The following is a 20,168-nucleotide window of genomic DNA, read 5'->3' as shown; positions in this document are numbered from 1 at the left end:
TGTGCACCTTGAACTCTGGTCTTTCATGGTCAGCCAAATCCCTGTCTGTGGTCCTCTGTCAAAGCTGTTACCTGGTGCAGAAGTTCAAACCAGAGAGGACATGAAAAATTTGAATTTCATCTCCTTGCAAAGCTGATACCTGACTTGAAACTCTGTGTAGATTTTGTTCCTTGGTGGTTTTTGAATAAGAACAAAAACTTCCATGAGAAGAGGGATCTTTCAATGCTTGAACATGCACATATTTAGCAGGATGTTTTATAAGGTCAGTTGTGGTGCTAAATTTGCAACCAGCCCTATAACAGCCTTGACATGATCTTGAGCTCAAGGCTCTTTTCCCTTTCCTTCTGGATTTCAGGCTATATTTTCTATCAATAGCTCAAGAAGCATTGAGTTGTTTCCCTGTATTTCTCCACCTCTTGAATCAAGAGAAACATTTCTCTTGAGCCTTGCTTTGTCCTGAGATTGCCAAGAGTTGTCCTTTTAACTCATGGTTTGCACAGTGCTCTGGAGCTCGGGGCCGTGCCCTGAGTTTTTCAGCAGGCTGCTAAAATGAGGAAAATAATATGAATTGTGAGTGTTCTGTGTCTGTTGGCCTTGTCAATGGGAATCATTGGCATTGACCAAGTGCTTCTCATTCACTGGCCAGTAACTCTTTCCAATTATTTTGTGTTCTGCGTTGTGTAGCCCTGGTGCAGATTACGGCTGGCATATGCCAGAAGGAAAGAAGGTTTTCACTCCTTCTCCCCTCTACGTTTACAGCACTGTGACAAGTCCAAAACAGAGGCTCTGGAGGATGATGAGATAGAGGAATTTTACAAGATACTGACAGAGAGGAAGGAAATAGACAAGATCTTCCAAAAGTACTCAGATGCAGAAGGGTTCATGTCCTGCCAGAACCTGGTGAGGTTCCTCTATGAGACACAGCAAGAGGAAGATGCTGTTGTTGCTGCCCCTGCCTTAATTCAGAGATATGAGCCCAATGAAAGAGGTAGGTTGGAAGCTCTGCTTGGTTTGGTTCAAAGTCTTGCTTTCTTGATGTGATTTGCTTTAATGTTATTTTCTTCTCCAGCCACGTGTGTCATTTTCTCCCTGTGACTGCTTCTAAAAAGTTTTTTAGGGCAACTTTAGCAGCTCTAAGAGAAGAAGACAGTGGAGAGCCTGAGGAATACTTCTATCCAGTTATGGCTTGGGAGAAGAGGGGGCTGTGGAGTTGGCTAAAGGGTGATAATGTTCCTATGGGAAAGGCTATGATGTGTTATTCAAATGAGAAGACCTTTGCAAGGTTAGGAATGTAGCAATATTTCTCTTCTCTGGCAGCAGAAATGAAGGCAAATACTTTTGAATGTTGGCACCTGGAAAGCCATTGGGTGATGAACTCTCTGAGGAGAGGGCAAAGATGCTGATAACTGTTTAAGAGAGCAATCTTGCTGCTCAGAAATTATGTGAATCACCAGTATGGAGCAACTTGGAGGACATGTTCAAGAAATAAACACAGCACCATGGACTGGTTTTGTGTTATTTTTCCCCAAAGTTGGGTTATTTTGTATTAACTCTTTGCAGATCATGAATTAATTGGCTAATCTAGACAGGATTTATCTGGCTATGTTTAGACATCTGTCAGTTTTTCTCTGTTGGTCTGAAGGAAGCTCCAAGTGCTCAGATGGAGAGTTTTATGCCATAGATCTCTAGAGAGAGGTGAGGCAATTCCTGTCTTTGAAACCTTTTAGATGTTACCAAGAACAGCAAGTGCTGTAGAAAGCTGTGATTGTCAAGGGGTTTTAAAAGCACTTTCAGGCAGATGAAGCTGTCATTGTCATCTGAACAGCACCAATATATTTACCAGTAGCTAAATCCCTAGAGAGCACATTTTTGCCTTCGAGATCCCCTGGGCAGCAGCGGGCACCAAGCTGAGGCTGATGGCACAACCTGGTGGTGTCAGATGTTCAATGTTGGGGTTTCTATTTATCTGGCAGCCAAGAGGGGTAACACCATGACCAAAGATGGTTTCCTGATGTACCTGCTCTCTGACGATGGGAATATCTTCAACTCCTCCCACCGGAAAGTTTACCAGGACATGACTCAACCTCTCAGTCACTACTTGGTGTCATCCTCACACAACACCTACCTTATGGAAGACCAGCTCACAGGGCCAAGCAGCACAGAAGCCTACATCAGGTAATGTATCTCTGTGTGGTTTGGGGTGTGGTTATATGTCTGTGAGAAGCTGAGCTCTTATAGAAGACGTAGGGTGCATCTGTACTGCTAGAGGACCAAGAAGCAATCTCCCCCTCCAAACAAGTGGATGCTCACATCAGGGTGAGCTGGTTTTAAACCAGGTTGGCTTTGCCCTACTTTTCATAGCACTTTGGGCTGGGTCTGTGGTGTCCACCTGACTGTAAGGTGTATAATTACTGCATTTTGGAGTAATCTTAAAAGATCTGCAGTCACGTGGAGGTTGGGTTGCAGCCCTCTTAGCATGGTGCTTTCAAAGTGTGATGCTGCAGAGGGTATTTTGCATTCCCCAGAACGTGGCATGGGAGAGTGCAAGGAGTTCAGAGGGTGTAGAGGTTTCTGGGACAGACCTGCAGGATTATGTAGGGGCTGGAAGGATCCAGGATGATTCATACTGTCGTGATATGTATGATCTCTACAGCCTTTCAGGAGGAGCCCCTGGTGTGAACTATCCCTAGAACCATGCTGGGGTTTATTTTGGAGAGATCTAGTTGGAGTGGTCCAAAAAAAGAGGTAGGATGTGAGCTAATGAAGCAGTGTAGGTGATCAGAAAACGTCAGTCTGGTCCCCCCTTAGCAGCTCAGATGCTCCCACAGCATCCCTGGGCAGAGCATTAGGAGCTGCCTGCTTCTGGCTTTACCAGTGGCTGCTGCCTGATGTCTCACAGCCTTTATTAACTTCACTTCTGCTGTGACCTGAACTTTTATGAAGTTGAGATTGTTTCCTCAGAAGCAAGCCAAAGGCTGCAGCTCTGCCTTTGTTTATTCCTTATCTGGTTCCCAGGGAACAATGGCTGGCTGAGTCACCAGCCCAAAAGAAGAGAGAGTGAAATCTGGCTTTTCAGTAACAGTTTGAATTCCTCTTATAAAACCTTAAAATGGCAGAATTATATTTTTGGTTGTAAAAGAACAATCCCGTGGTTCCTACTGCAATGATTTAAATGTGTTATCTGAAACCTCTAGGGAGGTACAGTAAAAGAGACAATGTCACCTCCAGATAAGTCTCTACAGGGGGAACATGCATTTGGAAGTAAATGGAAATGAAAATATGGATATGCAGAGATGGGAGTTTCAAGTGGAACTTCAGTCTGTAGACTCAGTTTGGGAAAGTGGAGCTCAGCTGTACCCCCAGATATGGTGGAGTTCCTACAGCTCCCTCCCTAACAGCTCCAAGGATTCATCTCTCATGTCTTATCAGATCTAGGAGTCACATCCTCCAGGCTTTGTAACCTGGCTTCTAAGGCTGACTGTTTTACCATCTTTCTTCCAATGCAGCCACTTTTAATCTCTTCTCTTCTCTTCTCTTCTCTTCTCTTCTCTTCTCTTCTCTTCTCTTCTCTTCTCTTCTCTTCTCTTCTCTTCTCTTCTCTTCTCTTCTCTTCTCTTCTCTTCTCTTCTCTTCTCTTCTCTTCTCTTCTTCCTCCCTCTTTGGGAAAAGACTTAGGTCATAGTCTTAACTGTCCTTCCTCATCTGGCACTCACTGTGTCCTCTCTGGATAATTCCTACCTTGGACTTTCACTACCTCCTTCCTCAGACCCCACTGGACTTTCCTTGCTGAACCCTGAGGTTTCTTTTCCGACCCTGAACTCTGATCCCTTCTCCATCCGCTTTCCTGTTTTTCCAAGATCTTCCTTTCTCCCTCGATCCCTAAATTTCCTTTCAGCCTTCCCAGGCAATACCTGTGCCTGATGCACCTTCATTTTGAGATAAAGCAGAAGGCTGAGAACCCAACCAGGTCCCTTCTTTATTTCCAGAGCCCTGACCAAAGGCTGCCGCTGTGTGGAACTGGATTGCTGGGATGGCCCTAACTCAGAGCCCATCATTTATCATGGCTACACCCTCACCTCCAAGATCCTCTTCAGTGATGTCATTAAGGCCATCAAGAATTATGCTTTCAAAGTAAGGACGAGGGACCCTCTAAGATTTCATTTTACACAATCCAAGACTGATGGGAGTTCTCTGCCCTCCTTGCATGGAGCATAAATAATGAAGACTTCACCCTAGCATTTCTCATGGGTGCAGGCTGTTTGCTTCTCTCTGGGCATCCGTGTGCTGCTTTCTGCAGAGATCCATTCCTGGGAGTTGCAGGACAGGCAGGGCACTATCTGAGGATGAGTTTGAATCTCTTACCAGCTGCATCCTGCAATGGAAATGGCCAATATCTTGAGCATTCCTGATGGGAAAGGCAAACAAGCTCACAACTTGTGTGGCTTTGGTGTCTCAGGGTCTATTCCTAGTTTAGAGGAGCCCATGGGCACGTGTTCTGTTGGGACTGACTGCTTCTACCCTGATTTAAAAGGGATGAGCAGGTCTGGAATCTTGTATAGCAGTGCTGGGCCAGCATCCTTTAAAAAAAGCACCTTGACTGGGTCTGTCTGGACTCACTGGGCTTTCTGCTTGTTTTACTTTAGTGCACTTGAGAGCAAGTATCAAGTTTCCTTTGGGGATGTAAAGCTGTGACAATGACAATGCCATCAGCAGGTAAAATGACAAGGAGGGGCGACACAGGGAACCTGATCAGGCCCGTGCATGAATGAAGGATTTGTCACCTAAGGACTGGAGCAAACCCAGGGATTTTAGAGCCTCCCTTCTCAGTCCTTCCTCTGAGTCAGGGAGGTGCTGTGACCCACACAGCAAGTGGGAGAATGGAGCCCCAGGGAGCTTCATCAAAGGACTCCAACAAGTCTGTGGGAGGCATCCTGACCCAGCCTGGTGCCCTCTGAATGGCATCAGAAGAGATCTCAGGAGCTATTGCAGAGTTTAATTTGTCCATTTTTTATCAAATGCTCGTTCCAGCACAATATTAAGCCTTACTGTTGACACCTGCACTTCCAGAGAGAAGAGACCTGGGGTTTATATCAGTCCCTGTAGACTGAAATGACAGAGGTCCCTGACGATGGATGTTGCTGTCTTGTTCTAGACCTCCCCATACCCTGTCATCATCTCCCTGGAGAACCACTGCAGTGTGGACCAGCAGAAGGTGATGGCTCAGCACCTGACAACAATCCTGCAGGACATGCTCTTGGTTGCTCCAGTTGATGGAAACAGATCCCAGTTCCCCTCCCCAGAGGTAAGCAAGGCCACTTCAGCACTTTCTGCCTTCTGAGGGTGGGACAAGGTGCCAACAAGACAAGGGTGTCTTCTTGCTGGGTGCCAAGTAGTGGCCAATATTCCTGAGGACTGGGGGAACCTGTGCTTGCTGAGGAGCAGAAATGTCTGTGGGCAGTGGTGGGACAGGAATAGAAGTACCTGGAAGTAGTCTGTGCACATCAATACCCTGTTATTCCTCATTTTGTTGTCTAAGGTCTCAGAGGAGACATCTCTGCAGGACTGAGGACATTCCTGGTCCTTTTACCAATTCCAGGGGATGTCACTCATCCCACAAGGAGGTTGCTTTTCTAGCTTGTCCCAGAGGAGCTGAATTCTGAGGTCTGTCTTGGGGCTGCTTCCCATACCCCAGAGCTGAACATGACCTTCAGGCTACCCTGAAGCAATCTGAGGCTACTGCAAGTACAGGGAAGATTTGCACCACAAGTGCTGAGTGCTGTCAAGGTGTCCCTCTGGTTTTAATTCAGCAAAACTGGAAACTGCTGAATTTCATGCTGAGATGTTTTGCTCCCCTCTTTTTATGCCTTGGGTGCTCTACTGTGGAAATCCAGGCTGCTGGTTAGAAAGTGATGGGGACTGGAAGGAGAGCTGTGATTGATTGCACCACAAAAAAGGGGAAAACCAGTACTTTCAGGTACTGGAGCAGAAGATTTTAGGCAGGATAAGCATGGGTAGCCTGAAACTATATCAAACACAAAATGTCCTCCCACTGAGAATGGCCTGGGGTGGTGGGGATGGAGATGCCCATGGAGGACAAAATGAGGCAGGAGGCTGCATGGAGGGATTAGGGATTAGGGCAGCTTTTGATTCCCAGGGATTAGGACAGCTGTGAATCTGGAAGCTGAGCTCAGACCCTGCAGGTGGGAGGAGGTACAACAATAGACCACCACTATAAAATAATTAGCTGACCATTAGGAAAAAAAAAAAAAAGAAATGGAATCTCAAAAAAAAAAAAAAAAAAAAAAAAAGTTTTCAAAACAGAAGCCAAAATGAAACATTGATCTGTTTCCACCCTTTGGATTTGTGTTTTCTTTCTTTTCTCTCAAGCACTTTGCAGAAACAGACTGCTGTGTGGATAGCTGCAGTCCCCTTTAAATTGCATTCCTTTGCCAAAGAAATAATTTGCCAAAAATTGGAGGAGCATTCCTTGCCAGAGCTGGCAGGAGTTGGTGGGTGGGATCAAGCTGGCAGTCAGCAGGGGAGAAAAGAGAGGAAAACCATCCACCCAAAATACCTTCTATATTTGTTCTCCCTCTTCCTTTTTCTCTTTTCCCTGTCTGACTTATGCTTGGGAGTGTCATGTTTTGCTTCATACAATGCCTGGCACAGAGGGAAACTGAGCTGGGTTAGTCCCTAGGCAGCAGTGCAGTAAATTAGGATGAATCATAATTTTTAAAGCTTCAGGAGGGCCTTTGCCCTGGCACAGACAAACCTCTCTCCACTTAAGAAGTGACTTTCCCAGGGTGAGGATGCACCCAGCATGGAGACAGCTCTCTGCAGGCTGGTAGTGAGCTGGAAAAATCAAAAAGTCTTCAGTGTCATCTCCTGGCTTGGTGTTTATCCCTGGTGCAGGGTCAGGAGAGGTGTTGGTGGCTTTTCAAAATATTGCCTTGTGACCAGAGGAATGATATGAGGAAAGAAAGGAGAAACACCAGAGAAAGAAAGAAATGTGTGATATGGGTGTAAGGGAATGACCTCAGCTTCCCAAAGGTGTTTTTCCCATTTCTGTGGGAATGACCTCCTTTCCCAGATGGACACGTGGCCCCAGCTGGAATGGAACAGCCCAGATCTACTTTACTTGAAGGGATTTGGGCTGATATGCTCCATTGGAGGGAGTGATCTCTTTAGCTAAAAAGGAGAAAATTTTCCAGTGTAGCAAAGCCTATATCCTTTTCCTTCTGGTACTTTTCCTCTGCCTTCCTGCTGTGTGAACTAGGAGAATGCAGAGGTCTGAACTACTGAATTTTATTTTTTTTTTTTTTGGTGGAAAATACATTGAAGCTATAAAAAAAAAACCCCAAAACAAGCAAACAAAACCTCTTGGATTTTCCACTGCCTTGTGAAGCTGGCATGGGGAAGCCAGGGCTAAGTTGCTGCTTTGTATACTAGAAAAAGAGGGTGATCTGTCACTGGGGAGAGGGCTGAAAAGCTGTAAATAAAAGCAGGCAAAGCAGTGCTGCAGCTTGTGTTAGCAGGGCAGGGTCAGTAATGAAAGGAAGACAGTCTAAACCAGTTTAAATTCACACTAACAATTCCCAGCACAGCTCAGGGTAGGCTGCTGATTTATTTAGCTCCATCCAGGAGCAGCATTGGACTACACAGAGCATCTAAAGATCTCCCTCAAGATGCTGCCTTTAGGTTCCAATAGTAAATTAAAGGCCAAAAAGCCACACAAAAGCCCCAGGCAGTACCAGGGTTGTGGAGAAGAGCTGCTCCAGCCTCAGTGCTTGTGGCAAACTCTTTCTGCCCCATCTCTGATCTGCACAGGGCTCTGTCAGGGCCCCTTCCCCATCCCCCTGCATCCCAGCTAGAAAGGCTGCAAAAAATCCACCCCTAGAATGAGGCTGAACCATCTGCCAGCAGTTCAGCATCTCAAATAGATCTGAAATGCCTCTGTTGCAGGCTGTTACTGGGCCTCCTCATTGATAACAACAGTGGCTTTGGGATTAACCTTGCCTTGGGTAGGTGACCCTTAGGACCATGCTGGGAGCCCCAGTGCAGTGCCAAGGGCCTCTGCAACCCCACACCTCACTGTCCTACCAGTTGTCCCATCAGCCACATCCATTCCTGTGTCCCATCCCCCCCATTTGACACCACTCTGAGCTCAGGATTCACTCAGCAGTGGCAATGCAGGACCCAGCAGAATGATCTCTCAGAACCTCTTTTGATAATAGGTGTCCTCCCCTTTCCTGGAGACTCCTCATCCTCTGGTCCTGCTCACTGTTACACCCCAGGCTGGCAGACATGCAGGGATGGAGAGGTGGGACCAGTTGGTGCATCTGGGCTGCACATCTCCCAGTCAGGCATCTCCCACAGCTTCTCAGGAACGTGGGGAGATGGGGATCTGCAGCCTGAGGTGGGATGTCAGGGGGCAGTGCTGCAGCTCCATGTACATCAGCACTGCACTTTGGGCTCCTTTGATACAACCTGTATCAACTGAGATGTGGTCCACCTCTTTCTAAGTGTTTGTCCAAGCAGACAAGAAGAATCACACCCTGGGAGTGCTCAGTTTGTTCTCTTGACTCTAAAGGAGATGCTGAAGGCACAGAGAGTTTGATGATGTGGATCACTTCACAAATGCTTTATTCCCACTGAGGTGAACACTGGAGATCAGACCTTGCCATGGCTCTCAGGCTCCAAGCAGGGGCAAGAAAAGTTTGGGTAGGATAAACATGGGCATGCAGATCTTTCATAATCCTCTGCTCTTTGCAGCTTTGCTCCTTCTGATAAAATCAGCAGTGCTTTCCTGTAAGATGGTTGCTATCTCCCAGTTCATAGGCTCCCAAAGTGTCAGAACCATCTCATTGGCAGAGCTGAGCTTGCTCAGCAGGAAAGATGGGAAAGGTGGGAAGCTCCACTTGTGGAGAGGTAGGGGCAATGCAATCCTTAAGGAATGGGAGGAAAGGAAAGAGCTGCATCCATTCCAGCAGCCTCTCTCCACTCTGTGTCCTCAGTGGTGTCCTGTGTCCTTGTAGCCTTTCCCATTTTCTTAGGTTGTATTTAACCTTGGCCTTGCTACAGGCAGCTGGAATACTTTTATGGTCTACTTGAAGAATATTTATTAAGTATCTCAATTAATGATTCTTCCTAAGACAGGGGATCTGCTCAGCAGAGCTGAACTGATGAGCTGAGTGTCTTTTGCCTTGGGCTAGAAATCCTTCATATCATACCAAGGGGAATGAAGAGAGAGGGAATGAGTGCATGTGTGTGTCTGTATCAGCTTATTTAAAAACCTTGTAAAGAAGATAAGCACTCAGATTTTGGGCTTTGCTTCCATATTAAATGAAGGCAGACAGTTTTTGGGACTGGCAGCTTCCTCAGGGTGGAGGCAGTGGAATTGTACCATAGAACAGCATCTTCTGCAGGAAATGGAGGTGAAAATGCTCTTTTTTTTTTTTTTTTTTTTTTTGGGGGGGGTGGAGGGGGTTGAATCTCACCTCTCCTTGTGGACCAGCAAGCAATGTATCTTCTCTAGAGTTAGGTGGCACGTGGAGGCAGAGTGGAAGTCACCTGGAGAGGGGGATGCTCAGGATTCCAGAAGGGAGCTCGAGGCCCAAAGGAAACCTCCATAATCCCTCCACAGAGAGTTTTGTAGAACACAGCCTGGGCTGAGCAGTGTGTCCATGGCCACAGGGACCACCTGCAGCATATCCAAGGTTTCCCAGAGTAACCAAAGTCTGGAGAGGGGAACAGGAGCACCCAGGAGCTGGGTGTGATGTGGAGGCTGTGGTGCTGTGCCTGTGGGGGGTATTTGGCCATCTAGGATGGGCCTGGGCCAGAAATGGCACCTCTCACTTGCTGACAGGCTCTCCTGAACTGGATAAGCTTAAAAAAATAATGAAAAATCAAGCAACTTGCCCCAAATACCTCATCTCTGCTTTCTCTGCTGTTGAGCTGTGAGAGGAGGTGGTAAGGGTTCTTATGAAATGTTAGAAAGCAGAGGCAGATAATAATAATAGTAATAATAATAATAGCAACAACAAACAACAATAATAATAATAGCAACAACAACAACAACAACAATAATAATAATAATAATAATAATAATAATAATAATAATAACAATACAGATAATAGCAGGATGCTATCTGCAGCCTGCAAAGGACAAGAGAGACTTCTCTGATCCCCTCCTTGCTGTCCTCAGTGCTGTCCCTCCAGGCTTGTCCTTTCAAAACCCTGCCAGGAGCACAGAAACTCACACAGAGCTGAATTTCACCTTGTATGAGGGGGTGTTGAGGAAGGACAGGGAGGAGGTGGATGTTGAGGGTGGCTGTAGACATGGGAGCATCAGACTGAAGTGAGGCTCTGATGATGATGAAGCCATGGATGGGTCAGATCTCTGGAAGAGGGATAAGGTACTGGGAGGATGGATGATGCTCTGGGATGGGGGAGGAGGATACTGCTGTGCTCTGACTGCTTCTTTGGGCCTTTTATCCCCAGTAAGTGGCACATTCCTCACAGCTGCCTTTGTGTAGCTTGTGAGTGGCAGGAGAAGTGCCCCAGTGTAAACAGATCATTTGTGGGAGCTGAAGAAAAATGCTCTTGGCTGCTTCCTGGGGTGCCAGCATCAAATTTCAGCATTAGACCAAGGTCCCTTCATGGCTGAGCTGAGTGCTGAGGGGTCAGGATGGGCTCTGTAGGGATGTGATGCAATTTCCCTGCACCCACAAAGGGGGTAATGGTGCTCTTGGAAACTGCCTGGGTTGCTTTCTAAAATATCCTTGGTTTTTCCACAGCCCTGTCATTTGAGAGCTGTGCTTTTGTGGAAAGGACAAGGACTGGGGTGCCACTGGGCTGGGGGAGGGAGATGTGCTGCTGAGAGTGAAGGGTTTTATTGGCTAATTCTGAGACTGTGTTTTTCTGGGATAACTGGGACCCCCCCCACCAAACACATCCATAGGGCTGAAAACTTCCCACTGCCTTTCCTGGAACCTGCAGGATCTCGGGTTGCTCCTGAGCTGAATGAATGGATTTTGTGGCATAATCTTCTCCCTGGGAGATGGCACCCAGGCAGTCCCTTTCTTAGTACTTCTCCTGGCTGCCAGCATTGCTGCTCCCTTGTTGGGTTCAGGTTCAGCCCTCTCCAGGCTTCAGTCCTCCTCCCACAGTCAGTTTTGCACAGGAGAGTCCTCAGTGGTGTGGTGGCTGTGAGCAACCCTGTGCTGCTGGTGTGTTCCTTCCCCTGAGGGCTTTGCACGAGGCTGGGGAGAGTTGGTTCAGCACAAGAAATGTCCTCCTTGGGTCAGCTCAGCAGCAAAGTGCATGATGTTGGCACCTGCTGCTGGTTAAGTGTTGTCCTCTGGCTGCAGGATGAGTTCTTTTCAGAAGAGGAGGTATCTTTGGGAAAGGTCTGGGAACTCTTCCTTAGGCTGCCAGCACCCAAAGATTTCACCTGCAAGTTCCTTACTTTTAAAAATTTTACTTAATTTATAATTAAGTAAATTATCATATTTTATTTTACTTAAAATCCCCTTCCTGCTCTGCACAAGGCACCTGTCCAGAAATTAATGGACCTCTCTTCCCATTAAAATGCCAAGTGGAGCAGAAATCTGCCTTACATCAGTCCTGATATGGGTCTTACAGTTTCCCAAGCTGTGTGTGTGTCTATAGCCAGATACTGCAGAGACTGAGGTAGATTAAATAGGGCCACACAGAGAGGCAGAAGGAGTGCTATGAATTGCTCCCAGGAGCCCTGACCTCCAGGCTTGGCTTTGTTTACTGAGCCACATTCTGGTTTAAATAAAAAAAAAAAATCAAAAAAAAAAAATCATTTAATTGCCTCTGCCAGCACAAAAGTTTGAAGTTCTGTAGATGAGGGGATGGGCAGCTCAGCATCAGAGGGGAATCCGTGGGCTCTTGGAGGTTTTCAGCCTCATGCTCTCAGGCCTTAGTGGAAGAACAGACTTATTTTTTATAAAATAAAATATCTGGGCAGCCCAGAATATTTTCTAATCCCTGTCTCTTTTGTCCACATCTCCTCATGCAGCAACTGAAAGGGAAGATCCTTGTGAAAGGCAAGAAGCTGAGCAGGCAGGAGGACCCTGCTGAAACCAATGGGAACAACAACCTGGAGGCTGAGGATGTCTCTGATGAAGATGAAGCAGCTGAAATCGAAGATGAATCTGTAAAGACTGAGATAGAGCAGAAGGGGAAGGTGAGGAAAAGAAGTAACTGAGAACAGGGAGAGGCAGAGAAGCTGTAAGGTAGATTTTTTGCCTATTGCAGAAGGCTCTGAAGTCCTCTGTCAGGAATTGCTGTCCTGTTGGCCTCTGCCATGGCTCATCCTGGGAAACCACTTCCTAGGAAGGCTTTGTACCATGAAAAAAAAAAAGCTTCAAACAATTGAAATACACTTTTATACAATTTGAAATATATTTCAAATATACAAAAGTATATTTGAAATATACTTCTTATACTGTTCCCAGCTAAGGCAGCTTTCAGTGTGTTTGCAGCTGCTCAGCTGGGGATATGGAAGGGTGAATTGTGGAATTCCCTGGAGCTAAGGGTGCTGGCCCTTGCTCAGCTCAATGATCCCTGAGATCTTGCAGTGCCAGCCAACTATGAAGGTTGTCTTCTTTCTACTTAAAATGAAGCTGGAGCAGCCCCAGCCTATGATCTTACCCCTGTACTTGGCATTAGTGAGGCTGCACCTCGAGGACTGTGCTCAGTTTTGGGCCCCTCACTAGAGAAAAGGACTTTGAAGTATTAAAGTGTGTCCAGACAAGGGCAGCAAAGCTGATGGGTCTGGAGCACAAGTTTGGAGGAGTGTCTGAGGGAGCTGGGGTTGTTTAACCTGGAGAAGAGGAGGCTCAGGGGAGACCTCATCCCTCTCTACAACTCCCTGAAAAGAGGTGGGGATTGGTCTGCTCCCTGATGTTACAAGTGGTAGGACAAGAGGTAAGGGGCTCAAGTTGCTCCAGGGGAGGTTTAGGTTGGATGTTAGGAAGAATTTCTTCACTGCAAGGGCTCTCAGACATTGGAACAGCCTGCCCAGGAGTCCCCCTCCTTGGGGGGTATTTAAGAGTGGTACAGACAGAGTGCTTGGGCATATGGCTTAGCTAAGGTCTTGTCAATGTTTTATGTTATGTTATGTTATGTTATGTTAGGTTATGTTAGGTTATGTTAGGTTATGTTATGGTTGGACTCCATGATCTTGAAAGTCATTTCCAACCAAGGTGATTCTGTGATTCCATTCATGGCAAGAACAGTCTCTGCCCCTTTTTCCACCCTCCCCCTGTATGGGGCTGCCACTGAGTGTTGATGCTGTGAATCCTTTTCATGTGAAGGTGATGGAGAGGGGAAGCCCCAGGGGTCCTGAGCAAAACATAATTGTTAAGTGTGAATGCAGAAACTTCCACAAACTTCTCACCCTCCTGCTTTTAGAGTGACACCTTGAAGCTGGCTAAGGAGCTGTCAGACACAGTTGTCTACTGCAAGAGTGTCCATTTTGATGGCTTTGCAGACCCCAGCCACCCTCGGGCCTTCTATGAGATGTCATCATTCACAGAGAGCAAAGCTCTGAAACTAGCCCAGGAGTCTGGTATGTATGTTCTTGTTCTGCCCAGGAAAAAGGCCATCCTCTGTCCCACTTCCCCATAAAGGGGACAGCTACTGGTAGTTAAGAAAAGGCATCCTGAAAGATGCTGGTTATGATCTTTTTGGCCATGCATGTCACTGAGAAACTTTGGGAACAACTTAATATCACAAGGAAGGTGTTTTATGCAGGTAGCTAAGAAGATATTTATTAAGATTTTCTTAATAGAAGAGATAAAAGTAGTCCCCCAGCACTAAAAGGGTCATTTTTTTTTTTTTTTTTTCCTGTAGCAACCAGTTTTATTCATCACAACATCAGGCACCTGAGCCGGATCTACCCTGCAGGCTGGAGGACAGATTCTTCCAACTACAACCCCATTGACCTGTGGAATGTTGGCTGCCAGATTGGTGGGTGCAACTGGGAGGTCAGAGAGGGGCAGCCTGGCCCTGTTGCCTATGACCTGGCTGTGACTCCTTTCTTGGGCACAGAAATCCAAAAGATGCAGTTGCCCAACCAGGTGACAGAAATTCAGTACAGGAAACTTTTTGACCCTGTGGCAAGAAGGAGGAGAACTGAGATGGCTCTAATGGCTCCTCCTGTCTTTAACATCTCTGGATGCAAGAAATTCTCAGGGGCAACAGACTATGAAGGTCATAGTTTATCAGTGCTCTGTGAAGCCTGGAAAAGCCAGCATTTACATCCATGAAATCCAATTTCACCTGAACAGAATTAGTACAAAACCAGTCCTGTTGATTTATCTGGAAGTGACTGGATTTTTTTTTTCATTCTGTGTTGCAGTTGCCCTGAATTTCCAGACAGCAGGCACAGAAATGGATGTCTACCAGGGTCGATTCCAGGACAATGGGTTTTCTGGGTATGTCTTAAAGCCAGAATTCCTCCGGGATGAGCAAACCAAATTCAATCCAAAATCCATCACAGAAGGAACATGGGGGACAAAGAAGAAGCTTCTGCTTAAAGTAAGAATAGAAGTTGGAAAACATCTCGGTAGCATCCACCTTTTTTTGGGGGGGGTTGGCATAGAGGTTGTCCCTTCTCCTGGGCCCATCTGGGCAATGTGATCCTAAATTCAGTCATTTCCCACTGCTGGGGGCTCTGCTTCAGTCCTGCATGGATACTGATCCTGCAGGGATTTACTCACATGTGTGATGTTTGGCAATAGGAGAGGTTAATGACAATATCCATGGTCATTATAGACACATCCAGGCAGACAATCACCACTCCTCACTGTGGGGACAGTTAGAAAAATTGCCTGACCCCTTCTTAGCCTGGGCTGGAGGAATGTTCATTAGGTGCTTTGGCTCATGACAACTTGCTCTGAAGGGTGTTCAGAATGCTGGTTCTGCAAGACCAGCATCAGCCTGTGACAGCAGGTGCTGTATTCCTGAAAAAGGAGGGGGATGTTTGCCCTGGAACCTCCTCTAACCATGTCCTGACCTCTTCCTTTGTGTCCTCCACAGATCATCTCTGGTCAGCAGCTGCCCAAGGTGAACAAAAGCAAAAACTCCATCGTTGATCCTAAGGTGACCATAGAGATCCATGGTGTCCAGCAGGATAACAACAAGAAGCAGACCAAAGTCATTGAAAACAATGGTAAGGGCTTTTCTTCCATGCTGTGCTCCCCTGGGGCATTAACCCTTTGGTGGTCCTTATCAAGATACCCTGTGGCCAAACCTGCCCAGGTCCACCCAAGCCTGCCACTTCTAGCAGATACCTGAGGTGTATCTGAACCCTAACCCAGGCCCACAGACTGATGTTCCTGTGGAGAATTATTGTCAGGGGATCTTTCTTCACTCTTGGAGATGTCTGGAGACAGAAATTCCTCCCCCCCCCCCCAAACAACATCAGCTGCATGAGTTGCTTTGAGGCTGGCTGCCAAATCTTCAGAGCTTGAGGTTCTGAAGTGCTCTTTACCTCCATATAGTTGGAATGCATGGGTCCCCACCTATATCTTCTTGTGAAGCTGATTTTATCCTGAAAATGTCACAAACACACAAAAGACTGAGGTTGCAAGGGACATCCAAGCAAGACCATCCTCCCAAGTTAACTCAAGTTGCTTGGGGCATTGCCCAGATGAATTTTTGATATCTGAAAAGGTGGAGACCCTCTAAGGATGAAGGGGGTCAGGAGCAGATGTGTGTTTTCAGAACAGGGCAGTTCATTTTATCCTGTAAAAGTCCAAAGTGCAGCAAGCCAGCACAAGTGCTTTGCTGTGGCACTGTCCCCAGACCCATCTCAGCACCTTCAGGGTCAGCTGAAGGATCCCTGCCTCCTCCTAAATCATCTCCAGACCCTTCATGACCAGCAGCCTTCATCTGAATTTCTGCTGCCTTTGGGCTCCTGCTGTGCACAGGCTGGGCTGATGGCAGCAGGGTTGCCAACAGGATGTCCTCTCCTCTTGTTTGTTTCTGGGGAGTGGTTTATTGAAACTGCAGAGAGCACCCACTGTGAGTGCAGAGAGAGAGCACTGATCCTGCTCCTCAGCTCTCCTCTGATGTGATGGTCTTGGTTTTGTTTGTTTTGTGAGTCCAGATCACCAGATCCTTCTCCACAAGAGAAGCAGGACTGGGCTGGCTGTCTCAGATACTCCCCTTTTACAAGGAGACATAAAACTTTATGTCCACAGACTTGGTGATGCTTCTGATAATCAGACTCTTTGCATTAAACAGGGAAATTCTCTTACCAAGAGGGAAACTGAGGCACAGTGTGGTGAGAGGTGGGTGTACCTGGACCAGTCAGTGAGGCTTAAGGCCCCAGAGTGCTGTCACAACACTAAGGCACAGCTCTTCTCTCTGCTCCCCCTTGGTTTAGGGCTGTCAAAATTTGCAGCTGGTCCAATGGCAACCAAAGGCACCCATGTCTCAGCCATGGAGCAGAGCTGAGTGCTCTTCCCTGCTGCTCCTCTCAGCCTTCTGGGACCATGGGGCTGAGGTCTGCAGGCTAAGCTGGAGGATTTATGAACATCAGGCAGCAAATCAGGGTCAGAGCTGGGAACAATCATCTCAGCACCTCCTGAGACCTTTGGGTCAGATGGGGTTGTCAGTCAGGCAAGGTCTGATAAGCATCTCTGATTGCCAACCTTATCTGCCAGCATCTCTGACCTCCTTCCTTGTTTGTCAACATCCCTCACCTCCTCCCTTGTTGGTGAGCAGCTCTGACCTCCATCCTTGTCTGTGTTGCCCAGGTTTTAACCCAAAATGGGATGAAGAGTTTACATTTGACATAGAGATCCCGGCGCTTGCCCTGGTGCGGTTTGTGGTGGAAGATTTTGATATGTCAACCAAAAATGACTTCATTGGGCAGTACACCCTTCCCTTCACCAGTCTGAAGCAAGGTAAGGCCCTGCTCCCTGTTCCCCACAGCCACCGAGCCCTTTGGGAAACTCCAGTGTCCTAGATGAGAGGTCCAGCCCCATCACACCCTGGATCAGAATAGCTCCTCACTCTGGGGATGAGGCTTTTGGGGGATTTTGCCAGATTTTCATCATTGGGCATCTGTTAGCACTGTCCCCTTGTCTCCAGTGACCTCCTTTTCTGTGGAGCAAAATGCTCTGAAGCAGGGAAGTGTTTTTGCAGGGTCTTGACAACTGTTAGCAAACATTTTCCAACCAGACCTAAGGCTGCTTTCCACCTGTGTCTCTGCTTCCAGGTTACCGCCACATCCATCTCCTGACCAAGAATGGAGACCCCTACTCCTCCTCCACCCTCTTTGTGTACATCAGTATCCAGGACTGTGATTAGCAGCTCAGCTCTTCCAGGACACAGTGAACCTCGTTACAGACTGAGAAGGAACTCAGTGTGCAAAATCTGCCCATGTCAGGGTCCCATCCAACTCCCAGTGCCTTCCCTGGAGCAGCCCATGGTGCTCCAGAAGACCCCAGATGTGGAATAGCCACTGACCCTCTCCATGCTGGAAACATCCTAATGCTGCTGTCAAGATGAGTTCTTTTGTACCTGTTTGACCAACCAGCTGTGGTTTTAGCTCTTCATTTAGTGTGATTTTTATAAATTTTCCTTTTAGCGAGAGGATAGGGACTCCCTTTTAGCAAAGTTCAGTGGTTGGGTTGGGTCAGACATTGGGACAAAACACCCACCATCTCTGCAAGAAAAAAAAAAGAAAAAAATCCACCCCACCACTGCAGTCAGTGGCCAGATGCCAGGTGACTTCTTGCAGCTTCAGGTGCCAGCCCTCTTTCACCATATGAAGTCTTAAACGGGGACACAATTCTCCTCTTTTCTGTTACAGATTAGGAAAGAAAGCTGCACTATAAAGGCCCACCTGACATAACTCAACTTTCCTTTTTTATTATCATGTTAAAAAAATTCACATGAGCACTCCCCTGCCCTAGTGCCTGGCTCCCAGCCAGCTCTCTGGGCATTCAGAGCCTCCTGAGAAAGAAGCTGCAGATTTCCCTCTCACCCAAAGCCAAACCTGCTCAACAGGACCTCAGAGAGTGTCATTTGCTGGTGACAATGGAAATGAGATCAACTGCCTGTAGGGCTGGTTTGGATTTGTTTTGTTTTGTTTTTTTTTTTTTTAATGCAGTAAAACTTCGTGTTTTTATAGAAAAAAACATCATTTTTTTAACACAGAGGAAGTGGCAGTAGAAACCATCGTAGGTGTTAGCCTGGTCCTAGTTGCACTGTAGAGCTGACCTACCCCAAACAGAGTGTTTACTCAGTATTTATGGCAAAAGGTGATTGTTATTATTATTTTTTTTCCAAGTCCAACTACAGAGATGAGGGTATGTTGTTGAAATAAAATAATATATATTTTGAAGTGCCAGCTATGTTACTAACGTGTTAGATTATTAAAAGTAAAAAAAAATCTGAAAAAGCCCAATTACTTGTCCCTGTTTGCCTCTTTGTCTTACTTGAAAGCAACATGGGTGAAGTTGGAGGCAGACATGCTTCATTTCTTTAAGTTTTTGGTCTTTGTAGGTTTTTTTCATGCCTTTTCAAGTCTCTTTAAACTTAATTAATGTCTCTTTAAACAAATTCCAGTTTGCTCACTCCCCTATCTAGTTTTGAGTCCAAAGTAGCCTAGATTTAGTGATTCTTTGGCCTGGTTCAGGCCACTGAGCTGGCTGAGAACTAATTATATGCATTTTTTTGTCTCACTGGATGAGATTTTCATTTGAATGATTGAGCTAAACCAGCTGGAGAACTAGGGGAGAGGGAGGTGGGGGAGATGTGGGGACAGGACCACCCTATCCAGGTCTAGGATGGGCTTAGATGGACTGCACAGAGAAGCCAAAGTTTCCTTTGCCTGTTAGGCACTTAAACCAAGGTAGGCAAGATCCATGGGAAAACAAAACATCAGGTAGGCACAGCTTGGAGAAAACTCCTGGAGCTGGGTGGGAAAGCAGCTGAGATGAAGATGGGATGGACCAGACCATGATGGACAATGATCCCAAGACATTTCTCTCCCCTCAAAGAAAGGGACGTGGTCTGATAGACCCCATCTCTGGGTAGATTAGAAAGTGCTGGAGCCCCACTCTAGGGAAGAGCTCTGATGGAAAAAGCAGAAGAAAGAAAGACAAGGTCCCCCCAGACACCACAAAAAGCAGGCAGCAGCACGAAAGGAAGGATGTGGGTGAGAAGCCTTCCTTCAGAGACCAGAGGCAGAGACTAAAATCAACTTTCCCCTCGAGGAGAGCAGCTACAGTTTCCAACAAGCCCAAATACCAGGTTCTGTTCCCTGTAAAATCCCATGCTGGGTTTGGAGTCCTGCCAGGAGCACCCCACATGGATGGGTTGTTGAGCATCCTGGCAGCAGGAATGAAACCAGTTTGTAGGGAACTGTCCTGATCTCCCTGATCCAGCTGTATTTTCACCTCTCTCCATTTGCCTGCATGATGCTCATGAGGCCCAGTGGTGGTTGGTGGGTGGGATCACTGTGGTTTATTGAGTAGCAAATGCAATTTGTTAATTTGGGGAGCTGGCAGGAGCACCCCACAGTGGGGTGATGGAAATAGTGTTGCTTCCAGCAGTGGCAGCAGAGGCTGGAACAGGGATAATGTGCACACCAGGAGCACTCACACAGGTGATTCAGCTGATTTGTGTCTCTTCTTGACTCTTCCCTTATTCTGTAAGGTAATAAATCTGTAAGGACTCCACACTTATTCTGTGCCAGAGGTGGGGGGGTTCAATGGGCTTTGGGCTGAGGCAGAACTGGGACAAACTGTTGGCAGGAGGATGGAGGGATTGGGGCTTATTTGAAATAACTTGAAATAATTTGAAATTCTTAAACACAAAGATGTGCCCAGAAAACTCCAGTGCCTGGAGGTCCCTGACTCCAGCCCAGCCAGGTGGTGACACTTCTCCATCATCATGTGTATTGGGTGAGAGCTCTTCAGTCCTCAACTATCAGCCTCCTGCAGCTCCCCAGCTCCATCCCCACATCCCTGCATCATCATCATCATCATCATCCCTGCAGTCAGGCAGTGGAGGGGCTGTGGGGCAGACTATATTGGCATAGGGATACAAATGGTCCTGGCTATGTGGTGTTTGGGAACAAGGAGGGCCTCAATTCTTCACTTTGTTCTTTAAAAAAA

General features: G+C 46.9%; 1 protein-coding gene across 2 annotated transcripts in view; it reads left to right on the top strand.

Moving 5' to 3' along the window:
• The window catches only part of PLCD1 (phospholipase C delta 1), a 52,175-nt gene extending 33,793 nt beyond the window's left edge, over positions 1-18,382 (top strand). For both annotated transcript variants that reach the window (XM_071734618.1, XM_071734619.1), the window contains exons 5-15: positions 760-988; positions 1,974-2,175; positions 3,987-4,131; positions 5,153-5,302; positions 12,047-12,214; positions 13,444-13,600; positions 13,885-14,001; positions 14,393-14,571; positions 15,073-15,205; positions 16,797-16,946; positions 17,261-18,382. In XM_071734618.1, the coding sequence (XP_071590719.1) occupies positions 760-988; positions 1,974-2,175; positions 3,987-4,131; positions 5,153-5,302; positions 12,047-12,214; positions 13,444-13,600; positions 13,885-14,001; positions 14,393-14,571; positions 15,073-15,205; positions 16,797-16,946; positions 17,261-17,352 (1,722 nt within the window). In that variant the 3' untranslated portion in view covers positions 17,353-18,382. The remainder of the gene's footprint in view (positions 1-759; positions 989-1,973; positions 2,176-3,986; positions 4,132-5,152; positions 5,303-12,046; positions 12,215-13,443; positions 13,601-13,884; positions 14,002-14,392; positions 14,572-15,072; positions 15,206-16,796; positions 16,947-17,260) is intronic.
• Positions 18,383-20,168: the final 1,786 nt, after the last annotated feature.

The sequence above is a fragment of the Heliangelus exortis genome, chromosome 2, assembly GCF_036169615.1.
Source record: "Heliangelus exortis chromosome 2, bHelExo1.hap1, whole genome shotgun sequence".
In the NCBI taxonomy this organism is placed as follows: domain Eukaryota; kingdom Metazoa; phylum Chordata; class Aves; order Apodiformes; family Trochilidae; genus Heliangelus; species Heliangelus exortis.
Note: the sequence above shows the minus strand (reverse complement) of the source record. Positions and strands in the feature narration are given on the sequence as shown.